This window comes from Sorex araneus, chromosome 2, assembly GCF_027595985.1.
Source record: "Sorex araneus isolate mSorAra2 chromosome 2, mSorAra2.pri, whole genome shotgun sequence".
NCBI lineage: Eukaryota > Metazoa > Chordata > Mammalia > Eulipotyphla > Soricidae > Sorex > Sorex araneus.
The window spans coordinates 202,533,395-202,555,019 of NC_073303.1; the positions used below are offsets into that span (position 1 = coordinate 202,533,395).

At 50.7% G+C, this 21,625-nt stretch overlaps 1 protein-coding gene across 3 annotated transcripts in view; it reads right to left on the bottom strand.

Moving 5' to 3' along the window:
• DSCAM (DS cell adhesion molecule) overlaps positions 1-21,625 on the bottom strand; it is a 602,651-nt gene that overhangs the window by 117,921 nt on the left and 463,105 nt on the right. For 2 of the 3 annotated variants that reach the window (XM_055127368.1, XM_055127369.1), the window contains exons 12-15: positions 8,022-8,218; positions 6,862-6,958; positions 6,190-6,318; positions 1,897-2,064 (exon numbers count right to left, since the gene is read on the bottom strand). In XM_055127368.1, coding sequence (XP_054983343.1) covers positions 1,897-2,064; positions 6,190-6,318; positions 6,862-6,958; positions 8,022-8,218 — 591 coding nt within the window. The remainder of the gene's footprint in view (positions 1-1,896; positions 2,065-6,189; positions 6,319-6,861; positions 6,959-8,021; positions 8,219-21,625) is intronic. The other variant, XM_055127370.1, reaches the window with a different exon arrangement.

The following is a 21,625-nucleotide window of genomic DNA, read 5'->3' on the forward strand; positions in this document are numbered from 1 at the left end:
GGCCTCAGCCTGTGAGATGGACACTGAGGCCTCTGCCTGTGAGATGGACACTGGGGCCTCTGCTGTGAGATGGACACTGGGGCCTCAGCCTGTGAGATGGACACTGAGGCCTCTGCCTGTGAGATGGACACTGGGGCCTCAGCCTGTGAGATGGACACTGAGGCCTCTGATGTGAGATGGACACTGAGGCCTCTGCTGTGAGATGGACACTGGGGCCTCAGCCTGTGAGATGGACACTGGGGCCTCTGCCTGTGAGATGGACACTGGGGCCTCAGCCTGTGAGATGGACACTGGGGCCTCTGCCTGTGAGAGGGACAATGATTCTCTGCCTGTGGAATGTCACTGGGACCCGGTGACCCGAGGCGGCCTTGAGCGGGACTCACTCTGGGCTCTACACTGTACCTGGGCTTGCAAGACTGGCCCAGGCAGGGAGCAAGGAGGCTGGCCCTGTGGGGACTCTCCGGCAGGGTCGGCCGGGCCGAGGAGACTGTGGCAAGGACTGTGGGAGGAGCAGCGGTGCCCAGCGGGAGGCCGGGGCAGGCCAGGACACAGGCCTCACCGCGCGCTTCTGGACAGCTGCTGGGGAGGTATCTGGTAGCTTCCATTGCAGCAGTCACAAAGCTTCGGAGATGACCTCGCCCTTGGCTCCAGGGAAAGGCAGCGGGGAGCCGGGGCAGCGCTGGGCAGCCCTGCTGGACGCTGCCATGGCCAGGGCGCTGCCTGCCCTTCCTTCGGCTCCGTCCCATGTGGGAACCAACCCTGCACCTCGTGGGGTCAGAGCCGGGCCTTTCCGACACGTGTGAAGAGCAAGCGAGGCCGTGGAGGCACAGCAGCTGGGCCCGGGGATTCAGAGATGCCCAGCCACTACCCTCGGGACCCTTCGGACTGACCTTGGGGTGCCCGCTCCCCTCGTCTCCAGCTGTGGGTGCTCGCCATGGTGGCTGGGAGCAGCAAAGAGCAGTGCGAGGAGGAGGACAAGGAGGAGGAAGGGGAGAAGGAGAAGGAAGGGGTGAGGAAGAAGAGGAGGAGGAGAAAGAAGAGGAGGAGGAGGAGGAGGAGGAAGAGGTGTAGGAGGAGAAAGAGGAGGAAGAGGAAAAGGGGGAAAAGGAGGAGGAGGAGAAAGAAGGGGAGGAAGAAGAGGATGAGGAAGAAGAGGAGTACGAGGAGGACGAATAAGAGGAGGAGAAGGAAGAGGAAGAGGAGGGGCAAGAGGAAGAGGAGGGGGAGGAAGAGGTGGAGTGGAAGGGAAGGAACAGGAGAAGGGAGGAGGAGAAGGAGGAGGAGGAGGACGATGACGAAGGGGAGAAGAAGGAGGGGGTGAGGAAGAAGCGGAAGAGGAGGAAGAAGAGGAGGAGGAAGAGGAAAAGGAGGGGCAAGAGGAGGAGGAGGGGGAGGAAGAGGTGGAGGTGGAGGGGAAGAAACAGGAGGAGGGAGGAGGAGGAGGAAGAGGAGGAGGAGGAAGAGGAAAAGGAGGAGGAGGAGGAGGAGGAGGGAGAGCAGGCGGCACCGTTTCCTGGCCAGTCTGGAGGGCACTGCGGGAAACCACAGCTGGCCCACTGGACAGGGCGGGCCACCTCTGCCTTCGGGATCGGGTGCCAGGAGGGGTTGCCATTGGGCACGCTGCCCAAAGTGACGCCACAGGTCCATCGGGCTGAATCAATGTGGAGGGCCGGGCCCCTTTAAGAACCTGGGGCTGCAGGAAGCCCAGGCCAGCGGCCCTGACTCCCGAGCACTGTCCTGCAGTGAAACCTCTTCGTTTGCCTGCAGTTGATTCTGGGCCTGGGGGTAGACCAAGACCCCTCCGTTGTGGGGCAAGGGCCCCCGCCTCCTATGACCCAGACAGGGGGCGTGGAGGGACCCTCCCGGCCCTCTCCCGGCCGGCCCGCCCCCACGTACCTGCCTCGTCGGCGGTGATGGAGAGCTCGTTGCTGGGCTCGCTCTTGCCGATCCGGTTCTTGGCGTACATGCGGATGCTGTAGGTGGAGGAAGGGTGGATATCAATGATGGTGGCCGAGTTCAGCTGAGGGGAAACATCTTTGGTTCTCTGAGCAGAATCCCAGGAGTCTTTGGGGTTTTGTTTTTTCAAAAAAGAAGAGATAGAGACGTGAGTTTTTTCCCTCTGCCTTTCCAAGCGCACACACAGGAATGCAAACCAAGAAAACGACCCCCCCGGCCCCCCAAAGTCAAGGGAGAAGGAAGGCCAAGCCCCCAGCAAGTGGCTTCCCCGTGGGGGGCTTCCCGGCCAAGCCCATGCAGGACGGGTGTGGTTGGGGGGACTGTGCTGTCCACACCTGGGGGGACACTGGCTAGTGCGTGGTGCCCGGTAGGGTCTCACAGGAGGCCCACGCAGAGAGGGTCCATCCAAGAACCCCCTGACCAACGTACACGACTGCTGGCCCTCACACCTCTGCTCCCAGAGGGAAACCCAGTCCCAGCCCAGAAGGTGCCCGGAAACCATCAATGCCCCCTGCTGGCCTGTCCACCCAGGGGAGGGTGAGGCAGGCGGGGGCCACCCCTGCTTCCCAAGCCCCCTCCCGAGAGATCCACGGCGGGGAGGGCGCTTGCTTCGCATGTGGAGAACCTGGGTTCAGCCCAGGCACCCGCAGGGTTCCCCGAGCCCACCAGGAGTGGTTCTGGAGCACAGAGCAAGGAGTGAGCCCTGAGCACTGCTGGGCGTGGCCCCCGACACACCCCAAACCGAGAAACAAAACCACCAAACAAAACCCAGCCTCCGCCCCGCGGGAGTCGGCATCCGAACACTATTCCCGGCACAGTGGGTTTTCACCGGGGCGCGCGGCTGCTGTGAGGTCATCGCTGAGCCGGGGCTGGCTCGAACCCCTTGGTTCCAGTGCTCTGGCCACCCATGGGTCCGGCCGCTGCTGACGGGGCCTGGTGGGCGGGGGGAGATGGGTGGGTGGGTTGTGGAGGGCACCAGGGTGAAGGAGGGTGGGCAGAGGATGAGGAGGGCCCCGTCTCCCCTTCTCCCAGCACCCCCTAAGTGCTCACCCCCCTTTGTAGGAACGTCAGGGAAACTATTCCCGGGGGGGTGTTTCCCCCGCCCCTCTGTCGGGGTGGCAGACACCAGGGTTTGCTCAGTCTCCTTCCAGGCACACAGTGCTCGTCACCCGGCCCTTGTCAGTGCCCCCGAATGCAGGGACTGTGGGGGAGCAGACAGGCCGTGCGGGCGGGGGGGGGGGCCTCCTGGGTGGACCCTGGGCCCGAGCTGGGGTGTCCTTCCCACAGAGCTGCCTCCCCACCATGGACAGCCCCAGGCTCGGGGTGGCGCTGTGTGGGGCACAGGAGGGGAAGGACAGTGCACCCGCCCCTCTCCGTCGGACTGAAGAATGGGCGTCCAGTCCGAGCCCCGGTCCACTTGGGAACAAAGGAAGTTTGTTCAGCAGCAAGGACCACTCCGGGCTGGAGGCAGAGGGAGGGAGCAGGAACTCTCCCCCACGTTCCTTTGGCACAGCCCCTGCTCCAGACACCTCCAGCAGCACAGCACCGGAGGGCGGTGGGGGGGGGGGGGCACCCTGGGCGCTTGCTGGGACTTGCTGAGAGCGGGCGGTGCCGGCTGGGGCGTCTGCCTCCCAAGTGCAGGGCAGAGGCCCCGGAGAGGAGCCTGCTAGGGACAGGTGGAGTGGCCTGGGTGGGCTCAAGGGTGGCTGTGGGATGCTAGGGGTGACCTCCAGCCCGGCGTGGAGGGGTCCTCGTACCCGAGCGGGCTGTGGCTCCCGGCTCAGAGCAGGTGCAGAGGGCGTGAAGGCTGGTGGGAGATGCCAGCTGAGGCCTGGGTAGCCTGGCCCCGGGCACACACGGTGGTCTGCAGGGGAAAAGTCCATCCCCCGGAGACAGGAGTCCCCTGAGTCCCCCCGTGTCCCAAGGGCAGGGTCTTTGCCTCGACTCCCGGAAGCTCTCACACTCCTGCACGTGTGCTGGGTCACCAGAGCCCGCTCTGCACATGCGTCTAGTCTGCATGTGTGTTTGCGTGTGTCTGCGTGTGTGTCTGCATGTGCATTTGCATGTGTATGTCTGTATGTGTGTCTTCATGTCCCTGTCTGCATGTGTATGTCTGGGTGTGTGCATCTGTGTGTGTGTCTGTATGTATGTGTCTGCATGTGTGTCTGTGTGTGTCTCTGTATGTCCATGTCTGTGTGTGTGTCTGTGTATCTGCATATGTGTGTCTGTGTGTGTCTCTGTGTGTGTCTGCGTGTGTGTCTGTGTGTGTGTCTGTATGTATGTGTCTGCATGTGTGTCTCTATGTATCTGCATGTGTGTCTGCATGTCCATGTCTGTGTGTGTCTGTGTATCTGTATATGTGTGTCTGTGTATCTGTATATGTGTGTCTGCATATGTATGTCTGCATGTGTGTCTCCATGTGTGTGTCTGCATGTGTGTATCTGTATGTGTGTGTCTGCTTGTATGTCTGCACGTGTGTCTGCATGTGTGTGTGTCTGCATGTCCATGTCTGTGTGTGTCTGTGTATTTGTATATGTGTGTCTGTGCGTGTCTGCATATGTATGTCTGCATGTGTGTCTTCATGTGTGTCTGCATGTGTGTATCTGTATGTGTGTGTCTGCTTGTATGTCTGCATGTGTCTGCATGTGTGTGTGTCTGCATGTCCATCTCTGTGTGTCTATATATGTGTGTCTGTGTGTGTCTGCGTGTGTGTCTGCGTGTCCATGCCTATGTCTTAGTGTCCTGGGTGCCCCCTGTGAGCCTCCCTCCCCGCCCATCTCGTGGGTGGAGCAGCCCTGGCCCCATGCTGTGGGTCTCTCAGAGCCGGGGGTCCTGCCGTGGCAGCCCGACTGCCGCCCTCTCTGGAGCCCGGGCGGGGCTGTCTCGCTTCCCCTCGGAGTCCTGCTCCTGCACTGGGCCTCCTGGTGACTGCATCCCTTGCTCGGCCATGCCGGCTGCCACCTTTTGCCACAGCTGGAGATGGGCAGCCTCGTTAGCCGCCCGCCACCCCCAGATGCCCCCACGACAGCTCGCGTGCCCCCTGCCCCTCTCCCGGGCTTAGCACATGGTCTTCCTAACCTACAGACCCTGATTTCCTCCGGGGCACCTTCTGTCACCGTCCACCCCGTCCCCAGCATGCTCTCCTGGACGTGTCCACTGCTCCTGACGTGTCCATCCTCCTCCTCACCCTCACGGGACTTCTGACTCCAGGGCCCTGGACCTGTGATGCCAGAGCCCTCACACAGGTGTCCAGGGAGCGCTGAGCCACCTCTGGGCCCCCGAGACCCTGTCGGCCCTCCCCAAGCTGGCGGCGTCCTGACTCCTCTTCCCCTTGCTCAGACGATGGAGAGTCCTGATCAGAGACCCTGCAGGGGCGTTTGACCCACACAACCCTGGGCCACCAGGCTTCAGGACAGCCCGGGACAGTCCTCCAGAACAGATGCGCTTGTTAGTTACGGTTCTGACGGCTCTGGGAGTCTCAGCTGCACATTAATCCTGAATGAACAACAAGGGACTCTGCAGAGGAGAGCTAAGTGCCCCATGCCTCGTCCTCGTGCATTGCCAGCATCTGTCCCCTGTCCACCCCTGGTGCTCTCCTTCCTCCGTGCAAGCCACCACCACATAGCTCATCCCACAGACACACGACACAGCTGCAGCCCAGGTCAGACCCAGGTGAAGCATCACCCAAAGGGCAGAAATGGGATGTGAGGGGCAATGGGAGGGAGAGATAATGTGTGGCCAGGCCCGTCAGCAGCAGTCACTGCCACCCTGTGGCAAGAAAGCCAAAGCAGCAGAGGAAGGGAAGCCCGGGGCCCAGCAGAGAGAAGGGGCAGAGCTGACCCCTGCAAGCGCCCTTCTCCCCCGAGGCCACGCCCATGGGGAAAATGCTGCCCTTCCAGCCCCTCCCACCCTGGCAGAAGGAGCCCCCACTCTGGGTCTCCAGTAAGCACAGGACAGGTTCTTCTTCTTTTTTTGTTTTTTGGGTCACACCCAGCGATGCACAGGGGTTACTCCCGGCTCTGCACTCAGGAATTACTCCTGGTGGTGCTCAGGGGACCATATGGGATGCTGGGAATCAAACCCAGGTCGGCTGCGTGCAAGGCAAACACCCTACCCGCTGTGCTATTGCACCAGCCCCAGGACAAATTATTCTTACATGTCAAATAACTCTAAAAATGAATTTTAAAAAGTTTTCTGCCATGTAGAGACAGCTGGAGGAAGCCAAGGACTTACCTGATTTATTTTTACACTCGATGTCGTAGCCCGTGATGGGGCTGTTGCCATCGAACCCCATGGTCCACCTGAGGGTGATGGTTCGTGCCCGTACGTCTTTGATCTCGATTTCAGGAGGGTCTGGGGGCTCTGTGAAAGGCAACGAGAAAAGCAGGGTAGGTTGCCACGTGGCTCAGACACAGGATCTGAAGGAAACGTGGTGAGTGCTTGCACCAGCTTCGACCCCCCACAGCTGCTCTTGACCGGGGGTATTGCATTATTGGCAGGACATGGTGAGGTGCCCCTTTCCCACACTGCCAGCTGGGACCCCTGCAGGAGGCAGGAAGCCCTAAAGGAGGAAGCATCACCTTCCAGTGTGGAACCCAGAACTCAAACACTACCTGGACCCTGCAAGCTGGGCTCCCTGTGCAGGGGGTCCGGGGAGGGCCGGGAAGTCCTGCCCTGGGCAGGCCCAGGGCGCTGACACAGTGCTGGAGGGTTTTTTCCCTGCCTGTGGGGGCCACACCCTGGCAGACTCGCCCCTACCGATGCCCTGGGCCTCTGCACTGGTGCCAGACCGACGCCCACTCTCCCCCCGAGTCTGGACATGCTTCGTGGCAGGTCAAGCCCACACGAATGCTGAGCCCAGACCTGCATGTGTGGACGTGTTCTCCTGGGGCTACCGCCCCTTACCTTGCACTGTGAGCTGGATGATCCCACGGTCCTCCCCATAGGAATTGATAGCGTGGCAGGAGAAGAAGCCGGAGTCCTCCCTGACAGTTGGCAAGATCTATACACAAAGCAGAAGGAACCAGCTTGTTCAGGAAGGCCGGGCCAAAGAGCGAGGCCGGGGGTATGGGTATACACACCCTCTCCCACTGCCACGCCCCCTCCTTCCAACACATGCACACACACACATACACACACGCACACACATATATACACACATGCACACACATACACACATGCACACACATACACATACATATACACATCACTAACATACACACATTCACACACATACACACATATACACATGCACACATACAAACATTACTAACATACACATGCACACATACCCACATACACACATGCACTCACATACACACAAACGCACACATATATATACATATACACACATACATATATGCACATACATACATATGCCACACACATACACACATACATATATATATACATACACATGCACGCATACACACATGCATGCATACTCACATGCACTCACATACACATACATACACACATACATGCACATACACACATGCACACATACACACATCACACACATACATATATATCACGCAGGATGGGACCCTGAGAGTGGATCAATACCCGTGCTGCAAACACAAGGCTTTGTCCCCACGTGTGTGCCAAGGCTCCCAACGCTGCCCACAATATAAGACATGGTGCTTTTTTCTAGCTTCTGTGATGCTACAGGAAATAATTTTGTTTTAGGCAGCATCACCCCAAAGAAGCAGGGGCCCCTTTTCCTCCTAATATTGTTTGGTCCCAAAGCCCATTCAGGTTTTCCTTCTACAGGAAGTCAGAGCGGGCACGCGGTCATCACTCCAGGGTCAGCTGTCAGGAAGACTCACATTTTCATTGCAGCTGGGGTCCCCGCTGTGTTCCTAACACTCTTACTCTTCATAATGTATGATGCTCAGCTCTTTTTATAGGCTACCGAGGGGCCTTGCTGAGCGGAGGCGAGAGATGGCGCTTCATAAGTAAGTCCCACCGGGGCTGCCTGTGCATCCTACCAGCTTCCGCCCAAGGGAAAGAACAGGCGTCTGGGCAGGCACAGTCAGTCCCCAGCTCGGGGGCCGTGCACTCACCTGCAGAGTGGAGATCACCTCCTCGCCCACCTCCTTGGTGGACACCAGGTAGCGGGCCATCTCGGGGTTGATGATGCGGTCCTCCTTCTCCCAGCGGACGATGATGGGCTTCTCCCCGTGGGCCGTGCAGCTCATTTCCTTCTTCTGGCCCTGGGTGGCGAGGGTGGTGTTTGGGTAGGAGGTGATCATGGCAGGAACTAGAAACACAAAAGGAATATGGTCTGTTTAGCAAATCAGCCTTCTCATGTTTTGTTTGTTTGCTTTTCTCTCCTGCCAATAAACTCAGCTGAAAGGGGTGTCTCTCTGAGATGAAAATGCAAAGGACTTGCTGGGAATAAAGCACCTATTAAAGAGGATCTCCTGCCCCCACGCCAGGCTGTCTTCACTGGGGCCTCCTCGGAGAGGGTCGGGTTGAGTTTCCCTCCCCGCCCCGAGCAGAGCCCCAGCAGCCGAAAACCTCCAGAACCCAGCCACAGCCATGCTCAAGGCCCCTCTCCACACACTCAGATGAGCCTCAAGCATGAAGGAACCAACAGAAGAACCCAGGAATGCGGGACCCGGGGCTGAGATCTTTAAGCCTGCTCAGATGGGGACTAGGCCTCCTCCACCCAGACCCCCCATTTTGCAGTAGCTTGGCAGCCACACCCACACACTGCCCCAGCGAAGTGTAATCTCATCAATGGCCAAGATCCAGAGACTATAAAACAAAGCTCCGGGAAGAGAGCGATGCAGAATCTTGCATGGCAGAGCCTGGCAAGCTACCCATGGTGTATTCGATATGCGAAAAACAGTAACAATAATGGGCCTCATTCCCCTGACCCTGAACGCGATAGGGACGAATGAGATGTTACTGGAGCTCATCGATGAGCAATGGGATGAGAGTGATACAGTGATTAAAGAGAGGGAAGGTGGCAGAGAACTGAAGTGATGAATGAGCCTTAAACAGAAGGGCGTGGGGCTGTCTGAGGAGTCTGCTCATGTTCGCTCTTTTTCTTTTGGAGGGGAGTCGGGAACCGAGGTGCAGGCTAACTGCAGAGGAGGTGCCCTCAAGGGAGTTGCTTCTCCTCCTGGACTCTCAGTTTCTCTATCACTTCCGGACACAAACACCTTCATCTGTGAAGGTAGGATCTCTGCTGTTGCTAAGGGATCCTGCAGATTTCTTCCAGATTCCTACAACCCCAGTGATCCTAAACGTTCCTGGTGACTGGGTTACTTCAGAGCTACCCTTGTCCTTTTACTCAAGGCGGGAGCTTCGTGCCCAGCTCATTGGGAAACCAGAAGACATCTGTTGGTAAGCCTCCTCACGTGCCGCTTCCCCCTCCATGTCGGCAGTATCCTGGGGATCATAAATCCACCTCTGTGCCACAAACCAGGAGCCACACATCACAACACCCTGTAGGTGTCCATTAAATTTATGAGAGCTGAGAGTAAACTCAAGGGCAGGACACATAGTGGAAGTTGCAAAGACAGCCGGGAAATTAATTATTGGTCTTCCCAAGAGATAGAAACTTTTTTTCCTTTTTATTGAGTCACTGTGAGACACAGTTTCAAAACTTTTGTGTTTGAGTTTCGGTCGGTCATACAATGATCAAACACCCATCCCTCCACCAGTGCACATTTCCCACCACCAATGTCCCCAGTATCCCCCACCATTTCCAGCCCTTCCCCTGCCTCTGTGGCAGACAGTTTTCCCCATATTCTCTCTCTCTACTTTTGGGCATAATGGTTTGCAATACAGATACTGAGAAGCCATCACGTTCGGTCCTTTATCTACTTTCAGCGCACATCCTTTATCCTGAGCAGTTTCTCCAACCGTCATTGACTTAGTGATCCCCCCCTTTTTTTAATTAGTGAATCACTGTGAGTACAGTTACAGGCTTACAAACTTATGTGCTTGCGTTTCAGTCATACAATGATCGAGTACCCATCCCTCCACCAGTGCCCATTTTCAACCACCAATGGTCTAGCATCTCTCCCACCACCCCCACCTTGCCCCCTCCATCCCACCCCACCTCTGTGGCAGGGCATTTCCTTTTGCTCCCTCTCCATTTGGGTGTTGTGGTTTGCAATAGAGGCATTGAGCGGCCATTATGTTTGGTCTATAGTCCACTCTCGGCACGCATCTTTCAATCCGAATGGGTCCTCCCAACATCCTCTACTTGGTGTTCCCTTCTCTATCTGAGCTGCCTTTTCCCCCAGCATGTGAGGCCAGTTTCCAAGATGTGGGGCAGACCTCCTGGTCCTTATCTCTACTACTCTTGGTTAGTCTCCCATTCTGTTACTTTATATTCCACAGATGAGTGCAATCTTTCTATGTCTGTCTCTCTCTTTCTGACTCATTTCACTTAACATGATACTTTCCATGTTGATCCACTTATATGCAAATTTCATGACTTAATCTTTTCTAACAGCTGCATAGTATTCTATTGTGTAGATGTAACAAAGTTTCTTTAACCAGTCATCTGTTCTCGGGCACTCTGTTTTTTTTCCAGATTTTGGCTATTGTAAACAGTGCAGCAAAGAACATATAAGTGCAGATGTCATTTTGACTATGATTTTTTGCCTCTATGGGATATATTCCCAGGAGTGGTATTGCTGGGTTATATGGGAGCTCAATTTCTGATTTTTTTGGAATTGTCCATACTGTTTTCCAAAAGGGCTGAACTAGTCGGCATTCCCACCAGCAGTGTAGGAAAGTCCCTTTCTCCCTACATCTGCGCCAATACCGGTTGCTTCTGTTCTTTTGGATGTGGGTCAGTCTCTGTTGTGTGAGGTGATATCTCATTGTTGTTTTGATCTGCATCTCCCTGATGATTAATGATGTAGAGCATTTTCTCATGTGCCTTTTAGCCATTCGGATTTCTTATTTGGGAAAGTTTCTGTTCATTTCATCATCCCATTTTTTGATGGGGCTGGATGTTTTCTTCTTGTGGAGTTCAACCAGTGCCTTATATATCCTTGATATCAACCCCTTATTGGATGGGTATTGGATGAATATCATTTCCCATTCTGTAGACTGTCTTTGTATTCTGGTCTCTGTATCTTTTGAGGTGCAGAAGCTTCTTAGTTTAAGATAGTCCCATTTGTTTATCTCTGTTTCGCTTGCTTGGCCAGTGGTATGTCATATTTGAAGACACTGTTAGCTTCAAGATTGTGGAGGGTTTTGCCAACCTTGTCTTCAATGTACCTCATAAGTGGACGCTTTTCTATTCCAGCTGCCTTCTCCCCCCAGCTTTTGAGGCAGGCTTCCAACTTGTATCACTTGTATCACTTGACATCCCATTTTGTCGATTTGTTCGAGCTGGTGCCAGTAATGTCTCCATTCGTCCCTGTCATGTGCTTGTGTAGCCCAATGGCATCTGCTCACTCCAGGAACACGAAAAGCCTCAACCATTCATTCAGGGTCTTGACAAAGAAGTCAGACCATTTTGTAGGTGGGTGGCCACTCGGTCTTTTGACATGCCGTGGAATCCATTCGGTAACAGCTCTAGTCCAGCAGTCGTCTCTAAATCGCATTATGTGTCCGACCCATCTGATTTTTGATGTCTTGGCAAACGAGACAGCATCCCTGATTCTTGATCTTCGACAGAGGTTGGAACTCCGATTCCTTCTCTCACTTGAATGAAACGTGATACTCCAAGCATAGCTCTTTCAATTCCTCTTTGGGATACCCGAACAGTGTTTTCACCCTGTTTTCGTAGGGCCAAGGTCTCTGAGGCATATGTTAGTGCAGGAAGAACGGTGAAGTTGAAAAGATGTGCGTGGAGCCAGAGGTTCCTTTTCCTCTTGACCACTTCTTCAATGCTCCTGAAGGTGTTCCACGCTGCTCTCTTTCTCTTGCGCAGTTCAGATGCCAGGTTGTTTGTCATGTTGAGTACTCGACCTAGGTACACATAACTGCTGCATTTGGAGATGTTCATTCTGTTGAGGGCAAATGGAACATCAGGAACTAGTCCGTTTCTCATGAACATTGTCTTCATGAGTTCAGGTGCAGTCCGACCTTTCAACACTCATGGTCGAAGTCGGCCAGCATTCATGCTGCTTGGCTGATATTTGGTGTTATGAGAGCGATGTCACTGTGAAGCGGAGGTGGTGTAGTTGCTGGCTGCACCATTCCTTCCAATTCCAGTCATCACATGATGTTCTTGAGGGTGGCACTGAAGAGTTTCACTGAAATGGTGTCACCCTGCCAAATCCCTCTCTTTACATCAATGGTCACTTCTTTGTAGAATGGTGAGATCCTGGTGGTGAATCCGTAATACAGCTCATGAAGGATCCTGATGTATTGAGTTTGAACATCCTGTTTGGCTAGGGCTTCAATGACCACTTCAGACTCAACAGAATCAAAGGCCTTCTTTAAAGCAGTGAACATTAGACAGAGCAGCATCTTGAACTCTTGCAAAACCTCAACGAGCTTGGTTACTGTGTGGATATGGTCAATCATGCTGAATCCTTTTTGAAACCTGGCTTGCTTGCATGGTTGTCCTTCATCTAGTGTTCTGTCAAGCCTATTCAGGATGACTCGAGTGAATAACTTGTAGACAACAGACAACAGGCAGATTGGGTGATAGTTGCTGATGTGGATGTCTCCCTTCTTGTACAGAACGGTCCTGCTGGTTTTCCATTGGGATGGAAACTTGCATTCAGACAGGTAACATGTGAAGAGCCGAGCCTTGATTGATGAGTGTTGATGAGTATTGGCGGCAGATTCTTCAGGTGTTTGGGTCTGACTTTGTCTGGCCCAGGTGCTGTATGCTTCTTTACTGATGAAATGGCGTGTCAGATTCCAGAAGTGAGAATGCTGGGAATGACATCCATCCTGCAGAATTTGGTATGTGGGCAGGTGGATGTGGCTATCAAAGAGATCCAAGTAGAAGTCATAGATAACCTTTTGCATTGCCCTTCTGGAAGATGTGATAGATCCATCAGGACGTCGGAGGGCAGTCATCTTGGTCTCTTATTTGGCACAGGACAGGCAGGTGTTGTGAATACTTTTCCCAGCTTCTGCTGCATCGGCCAACACTGCTGCTCTTCTCTCTTTGAGGTCTTCCTTTATTGCTTCTCTGCATAGCTTTGCGAGCTCGGACGTTACCTTGTGATTGCCTGAGGCTTGTGCCAGGCCATATTGGAAAATGAGCTTGAGAGTTTTCGAAGACAGGCAACTTTTTGTGTCTTTATCTCTCTCTGCATTCCTCATACAATCATGGAGGTGCTGAACTAGCCGATTATATTCCTCGTTGATGTTGTCAATGACAGCATCTTCCCATATTGCTGCAGTAGTACCAAAGAGTTTGCAACTGGTGGTAATTCTGGGAGTTCTCTTAAACTTTGCAGCCCTTACTCCTTGCTCTGTGAGGTAGAATTTTGCATGAAGAAGATGGTGGTCTGATCTCGTTTGGAATTTTGGGACAACAGCAACATCAGTCAGGCAAAACCTTCAATTGAATATGATGTAGTTAATTTTGTTGTGGAACTGTCCACCGGAAGACTCCCAAGTTCAACATTTAGATTTGGTCTTCTGGAACTGTGAGTTACCAGGGATGGTCTTGGTCGACATGATGAACTCAGACAATCTCTCACCTTGTTCATTCCATTCTAGACTGTGGGTCCCAACATGGAGTTCTTCGGGGGACCTTCTCGGTCCTATCTTGGCATTGGAATCACCGACAAGATTCCAGAAGGTGTTGTCTTCTTTATAGAACTTCTCCAGTTCCATGTAGAACTTCTCAATTTCTTCTTCATCGTAGTTGGATGTTGGTGTGTAGATGACAAAGATAGAAACTATTGGCAATAAGCCACATCTATTCAAACGTAAGCGTCCAATTTGGGTTGTTAGACATTCAAACGAATCAATGCTCATGGCCAAATTCATGTTGACAAGGACCCCGATGCCACTGACACCTCTACTGTCACATGTTCCGAGGAACAGTTCTTCTCCAGTGTCAAAAACAGCGTGATGTGTTCTCTGTTAATCATTGACGTAGTACTTGATCTTCCGTGCTTGCACCATCAGGTCCTCGATGGATGCTTCCGATGCCAGCATATGTGCGTTAAAAGTGCAAACAGTCTCCCAACTATGGGGGCAGTGTTCCTGATCCTTGTCTCTACTGTCCTTGGGTGTCAGGGGAGATAGAAAGTTAAAAATGAGACCTCCAAAGGCCCAGGCAAGTAGATGGCCTATATAAATAAGTCAGAACCACAGCGGCCAAGGGGAAAGCAGCCTGCCTTTCTTTGCATGATGAACAAAGACAAATGTTCCCCTGAGCATGTGGCCTGACCTAACATGGGTCTGGAGCTGAATTATGCTGAGGGTTAAGCCTGAAACTGGCCAAACACAAACTTTCTCCAGCACTGCCCGAGCTGAGCAGGAGCTCATAGAATCAAAGTGTTAAGTTGGGATGAGACGATCCACCCAGGTTGAGAGTCGAGCCTTCAAAGATGCAGATGCTCATTAGCAGACATAAACTCTAACAACACCATATGCTCCGTGTTTGAAGATATTTTGTGAAAACACGAGAAAGGAACAAGATGTTATCCAAAAGCACCAGAAGAAGCAAGAAGATAACCCAAATGATTCTAGATGGTCACCAGATTTTCACTTCCTTTCTCCTCTGGGGAGAATGGCCTGCCTTCATTTGTAAAGTCAAACTCATTCTTACACTCTTCATTACCACTTCAGATGCTGCCCAGTGCTCCCTGAGGATTTGACTGTGGACTTTCAAAGCCTGGCATCTATGGGGCCATGTCCTGCCCTGGGTCTTCCAGGACAGCTAAACACATATGACCATAAGTCCAAGACCAGGACACCCATGAAAGTGAACACACTTTGAATATATGTGTGTGTGGACATGAGCGGGGTATTGAGCCGTACCGAGTGATGCTCAAAGGCTGCTCCTGGCATTGTGCTTGGAGCTCACTCCTGGCAATGCTCAGGGGCATATATATTTGTTCCCGGGAATTAGGGTCCCCTGCATGCAAGGCAGATGCCCGAAGCCCTGTGCTGTCCCTCTGGTCCCAGGAGTACACTGAGAAGGTTCCCAACAGCCAACACAGACTAACCTTTTGTGGAATAGGATGACATGGCCTGGACAAATGGGAAAATGAGGAAAAGCAGCACTCTGAACCCAGGTTTTAGGGAAAGTCATTTAGACCACTGGTCAGATGGTCCTTCAGCATCCAAGAAGCAGTGAAACTGGTTCCATGAGCCCACTTTCAGTCCTGAGACCTCTGCTTCTAGGCCAGTATTTCTCAATCATTTTCTTTTTCCAGCCGTGGCTTCCTTCAGACCCTATTTACTTCCTATGCCCCCTCCTCCATCCTACTAGCTGGACTCATCTTCTCTCTGGGGGACAGTGGATTAGCAACCAGAGGGGCTAAAGACAAAGGAACCCCTTCTCCAATAATCTGCAACTGGGAAGTAATTTCTAAGCTTTCTCATAGCACCAGGCATAATGAAGCAATGGGGGAATTACCTGATGAATGAGGATGAAACTCTGGGAAAATTTACATGCACGCAAGAATTATCTAAACCTTTGATCATAAGTTCAAAGTCACAGCCCTAATGATGCCATTGAAATGAAGAAATCAGTGGAAAAGAACTTTAACAAGGATAAAGTATGGGGAAAATAAATAGAATAATCATTGATCTGAAGAATACAGGATTAAAGCTAAAAAATGCAATTGAAGGACCCAATAAAAATCAAGATTAAATCAGTGAGCCCAAGAATAGGTAGAGGACAATATCTGCCGCTGGGAAAAATAATAAGGGAGAGGAAACCATACAAAGAAATGAAAAAAGAAAATACTAATTTTAAAATGTAGAAAATTTATGAAATTTACAAAAGAAACATCACAGAAAGAGAAGAAAACATTTGCATCATAAGGTTTTCAGAGAGAGAGAAAGAGAGGACAGGGTCAAATTCTTATTTGAAGAAATAATAGTCAAGCACTTTCCTAGACTGAAGACAAAGGCATATACCCAATTCAGAGAGCTCAGTTTGAAAGCAAATAAGCTCAGATTAGTTATACACACAATAAGATGTGTCACAACTAACATGGCAAAATTCAAATATATAGAAAGAATCACAAAAGCAGCAAGAGAAAAACATATAACTACCCACAAGGGGACACAGGATATTTATCAGCTGAAACTCCAGTGGTCAGAAGGGAATGACATGGCATACCCAGAATGTCGACTGGAAAAGACCTCCAGCAAGCCCGATAGTTCACCACTTGACTTGAATGAATAATGCACAGCTTTCACAGGGCCCATGGAGATAGCTCAGTAGCATAGCACATGCTTAGTATGTGTGAGACCTCAAGTTCAATCCCTGCCAATTCAGGCCCTCTGAGCACCACGCACCACTAGGAACAACTCTGGTGGCCTTAGAACACTGCAAGATGTGGTTCTTGTGGCCCCATGCACTACTAGGACCCCCCAAATAGCTCCTCAAGAACCAAGCACCAGGATGTCAGACTTGAGCTCAGAACCTGGAGGCCCTTAGCGTCGAGTCACATATGTATGCCTGCAGGGAGTACCTTTGGGATCCTGGATAACAGCTGGGTGTAGCTCTCATAAACAGGAGAAGCTTGCAGACAATCAATAGTTAAGAAAATTCATGGCCAATAAACTGGTTTTACAAGAAACACGGTGGGGTTAGCTATAAAAAGAAAGCAAATGCCACTGGGAAGTTCTGAAGAAACATAAAATGTGTAAAAGAAGCAGGGTACTAGCAGGTCTTAGAATGAACCAGAGATCCACTGATTTAAATTTAAAATGGGCTATAAGCTTTAAACTTTAGATTTAATCTTCATTGTAACCTCACCACAAAAATACTCCAAGGAAATAAACAATAAGACGCAAATGAGACATGCTCTCTGCACAAAAGGCAGGATCTAAGCATTAGGGGAGAAAAGAAGCGAACAAAGACAAATAGAAAAAATACCCAGAATCCATGTAGAAAATGACAACAAATGACTTTATATCAACTATATATATATATATATATATATATATATATATATATATATATAGATGCAGCCAATGACTGGATCCAAACAGCCAAAGGGACAGATAAGAAACAAAATCTAACAGTCGGCTGTTTACAGGAGACCCACTTGAATGTCAATGATAAACATAGGCTGAAAGGAAGAGGTTGAAAAACAATCATACAATCCAATCATAGTCTGAAAAAATGCAGTGACAGCCATCATTGTGTGAGACAAGATAGATTTCCGACTGTAATCGTCATGAAACAGAGATGGACACTGATGATTAGGGATCAGCATATAAAGATGACAACACACATTAACATATTGGTACTGAGGAAGGGCAACAGAAATCTATCTATCTATCTATCTATCTATCTATCTATCTATCGAACTATCGATCTATCGATCTATCTATCTATCTATAGCAAATACTAGCAGGCCCATAAAGAGACACAACAGGCAATACTCTCACCACTGAACAGACCAACAACACAGTGTACCAGCGAGGCAGCAACATCCTTAAGTAAGGAGTTTGGAGAGCTGGACATAGGTGACTTTTATGGGGTGGCCCACCCTCCTCCCAAAGTGACACACACTCTCCTGCAGTGCCCACGGAGCATTCTTGATGATGGGCCATATGCTGTGAGAGAGAACAAGTGTCAAGAAAGTCATAGAGGCTGAAATCATATCAAGTATGTTTCAGTGGAAGAAGACTGGAAATTAACCATCAAGAGTGAATGTGGGAAATACGGACATTTGAAGACTGAATCATATGATATTAACTATTGGGTCAAGGAAGAAGTCCAAGAGGAAATCAAAATTCCTAGAAAAAAATGAGAATGAAGGGACAGATATTTCAACAAACTGGGGGTGTGCGTTTAAGCACGGGGTCAATGGGTGGGCTTTGTCCCCAGCCCTGCCTGGAGTGACCCCAAAGCACAGGGCAGGTTAACTCCAAGCACTGCTGGGTCTGTGTAGCCCAAAACAGAAACAAAATGAGAATGAAGCCATAAGCTGTCGGGACACATGAGACACAGCCAAAGCTGTCCTGAGAGGGAAGGACAGAGCAATATAGACTCATGTCAGGAAACATAGACCTATATCAGGAAACATAGATCTATATCAGGAAACATAGACCTATATCAGGAAACATAGATCTATATCAGGAAACATAGACCTATATCAGGAAACATAGACCTATATCAGGAAATATAGACTTATATCAGGAAGTCAGAGAAAGCTCAAATAAACAATCTACTGTGCATATTAAGGAAGTAGAAGAAGAATAAAATAAGAAAACTAAAGTCAGTAGTGAGAATAAAATAATAAAAATTAGAGTGTAAAGGAACAGAACAGAAACCAAATTGATAATACGAAAATTCAATGAGTAGTATATCTTCAACCAAGGTGAAACAAATTTCTTGCTTGCAGTGGTCCTATTCAAGTTCTATATTTATCTTGAATAGGACCACTGCAAGCAAGGAATTTGTTTCATCTAGGGGCTACCACAGGGGTGCTCAGGGCTTACTCCTGGCTCTGTACTCAGAGGTAGCTTCTGGCAGTGTTCAGGGGGACTGTATGTGGTGTCAGGGATCAAACCCAGATTGGCAGTGTGCAAGGAAAACCCTCTCCACAAAATGTATGGTCACCCCACACCTAAGCAAGGCAATTCTAACAGTTACCAGAAGTTTCTCCCAAACAAAAGCAGAGGTCCAGAGGTACTTACTAGTGACTTCCACTAAACCTTCAAATGACTCTCACCTACCTATCTCAAACTCTTCCAACAGCTGAAGAATATAAATTCTTCCAAATAGTTTCTGTGGCTAACTATTGGTATATCTTATCCTGGTATACAGAAGCAAAGACAAAGAAGAAAACTACAAATATCCCTGAGGAACTCAGATGCAAAGGTCCACTACAGAACCTAGCTAACTGAACTTGAAATATATGAAAATAATGCTCTGATAAATAGAAGACACGAGGTCATGGAAAACTATTTCATGCTCCTCTTAGATGGTAAGAATTAGCCTCACAAAAAATGGCCATTGTACACAAAACATCCAATAGATTAAATGCAGTGCCGATCACTATTCCAACGAGCTTTTCAAAGAAATAGAACAAGCATTACTAAAACTTTTAAGAATCACAAAATTCCCAGAAAAGTCAAAGCAGTCCTGAGAAATAAAGTCTAGGAGTATGACATGTCCAGAATTTAGACTATGTTATATAGATACAGTAATGAAAGCACACTGGAATAAAGGCACTTGGGCCAATAGAATAGAATGTGGAGGGTTCAACAACAAATCCTCAGGCATAGGGTTAATTTACAACATAAGATCCCAGAGCAAAATATGCAGAAGACAAAGTTTCTTCAATAAGTGGGAACAGGAAGAATGGATAGCCACATACAAAGAGTGGAATCATGGGGCCTCAATAAAAATTTGAGGGGGGAAATAAAAAAAACACAATGAATTAAATCAGGCCACTGTCGCACATGCACAAAAGTTAACTGAAAAGGGACTTAGATGTTAGACTTGACTCCATAAAATCAGAGAAGAAAACATGGGCAAAACAGCTCTGCTGTAGCCTCTGCCGGTGTCTTGATGACTTAACTCCATCGGCAAGGAGGAAACAAAAGCAAAAGCAAACAAATGGGATTACATCAAAATAAAAGGCGTCTGCACTGTGAAAGAAACTATCATTAAAACAAAAGACACCCTCCTGAACAGCAGAAAATATTTGCACGCCATCTATCTGACAAAGGGCTGACATGCAAGATATATAAAGAATTCACAAAATGCAACCACCACAAAAAAACAACCTCTTGAAAAATGGGGGAAAGAGTTGAACAGCCACTTCTGCCAAGAAGAGACAGGAATGGCCAAGGGGAGCATGAGGATAACGCTCTTCATCACGAATTTACAGGGAATTGTGAATCAAAGCAACGAGGTCAACCCACAGCTGTGAGAATGACCTATATAAAGGTTAAAAAAATAACATGTTTTGGTGGACAAATAGAGCAAAAGGAACTTTGAGGAAGATATAATTTGACTTAGCTTCAACGGATAACAGAATAGTGATTTCTCCTCACACACCCTCGGAATTAACATACGAGCCATGGTTCCACTTCTAGATGGAAGAAGTGTCTATATCCCAAGAGAGACTAAATCAAAAGGACATACATGCAGCTTTGTTCATGGGAGCATTATTTTACAACGGAGTTGGCAAAAACCAGATACCCAACGGAAGAGCTGCCGAAGACGTGTACCCACGGGGGTATAACTCGGCTATGAAGGAAGAGAAAGTCTCCCCTTTCGCTACTTCGTGGAACTGGGGGGCATCATGCTCTATGGAGTAGGTCGGAGGGAGAACGCAACCACTGAACGGTCTCTCCTATGTGGACTCAAAGAAGCCAAGACACGAAAGGGACAGTGTTCACTAAAAACCAAGCCTGAGAGTGACCCCGGGACTCAGGTGGCTAAGGTGGGCTGAGTGAGTGAAAGGGTTCAGAGAAAGTGCTGGCCGGAGGGGCAGTGGGCATCCGAAACCAGGAGAGGCTTTGAGATGAGAGCCAGGCGCCTTGATGCCAGCCTGAGGCTCTCACCCCACGCCAGGCCTGCTCTGAGACACTCCCCACGAGCATATCTGTCCTGCTGCTGACTGAGAAACTGGGCACAGGTCCCCTGGCGAGGGGGTGGGGACACCTCCCTAGCAGCCTGCGTGGGGGGTGGCCAGACGCCCTCTTGGAGCCTCTTGGTCAATTTGTCCAAGGGCCCAAATGGGAACTTCCCAGACCCAGACCCGCCCCTGCGGCCCCCCGGGTGCTCAGGACCCGCATACCCTGCCCCAGGGATGCTCAAGACCATGTGGGTTGGGGGGATCAATATGGGGGAGCCTCCAGTAACACCTGTGCCGACAGCCCCCTCCTTCTGCACCCTGAGCAGGGCCCCGAGCTGAGCTGACCCAGGTCTTCGCCTGAGACGGGGCAGCTCTACCGGAAACGCCAGCGTCCTGGGGGTGTCCCTGTGCCCCGGGAAGGGCCTGGACAATCGCTTCACTGATCTGTGGCTCCAGTGTCTCCGGCCATGGCCAGGATGGCTGGGAGGGTAGAAGGGTTCCACATGCGGCAGATGGAGGGTGGGCCTCGGAGGGGTGGGGGTCTTCAGGTGAGGCAGGGACAAAGGCACTGGGGTCTGTGGCCTGCTCCGGCCCCTGGCATATTTCTTTCCGAAGACATCTTTCACTGGAGCACAACCCAACTAATAAAGTTTACTTTATTTTTTTTCTCTCATGGCTGAGTACCAGATCAGGAAAATTAAAATTGCAAAACCACTAAAATAAAAAAATAATAAGGTGACCTCCATGGCGAAATGGTGACTAAATCTGACAGTAACTGCTGTGCTTTGTTCCGCTCAAGCAGGGAGCAAGGAGCAGCATGTGAGCCCCTGGGAGGGGAGCCGCTCCCTGGAGCCAGTCTCAGTCACCGTGAGGCTCGGCAGGCTCTGACGCCTCTCGGGGCCCGGGTGACCCGGCCGGGGAGAGCTGGGGCCAGTCTGCAACGGGAAGACAGCAGGACGCGCAGGAAAACCTCCCCTCTCACCCCTTCAGAGTCC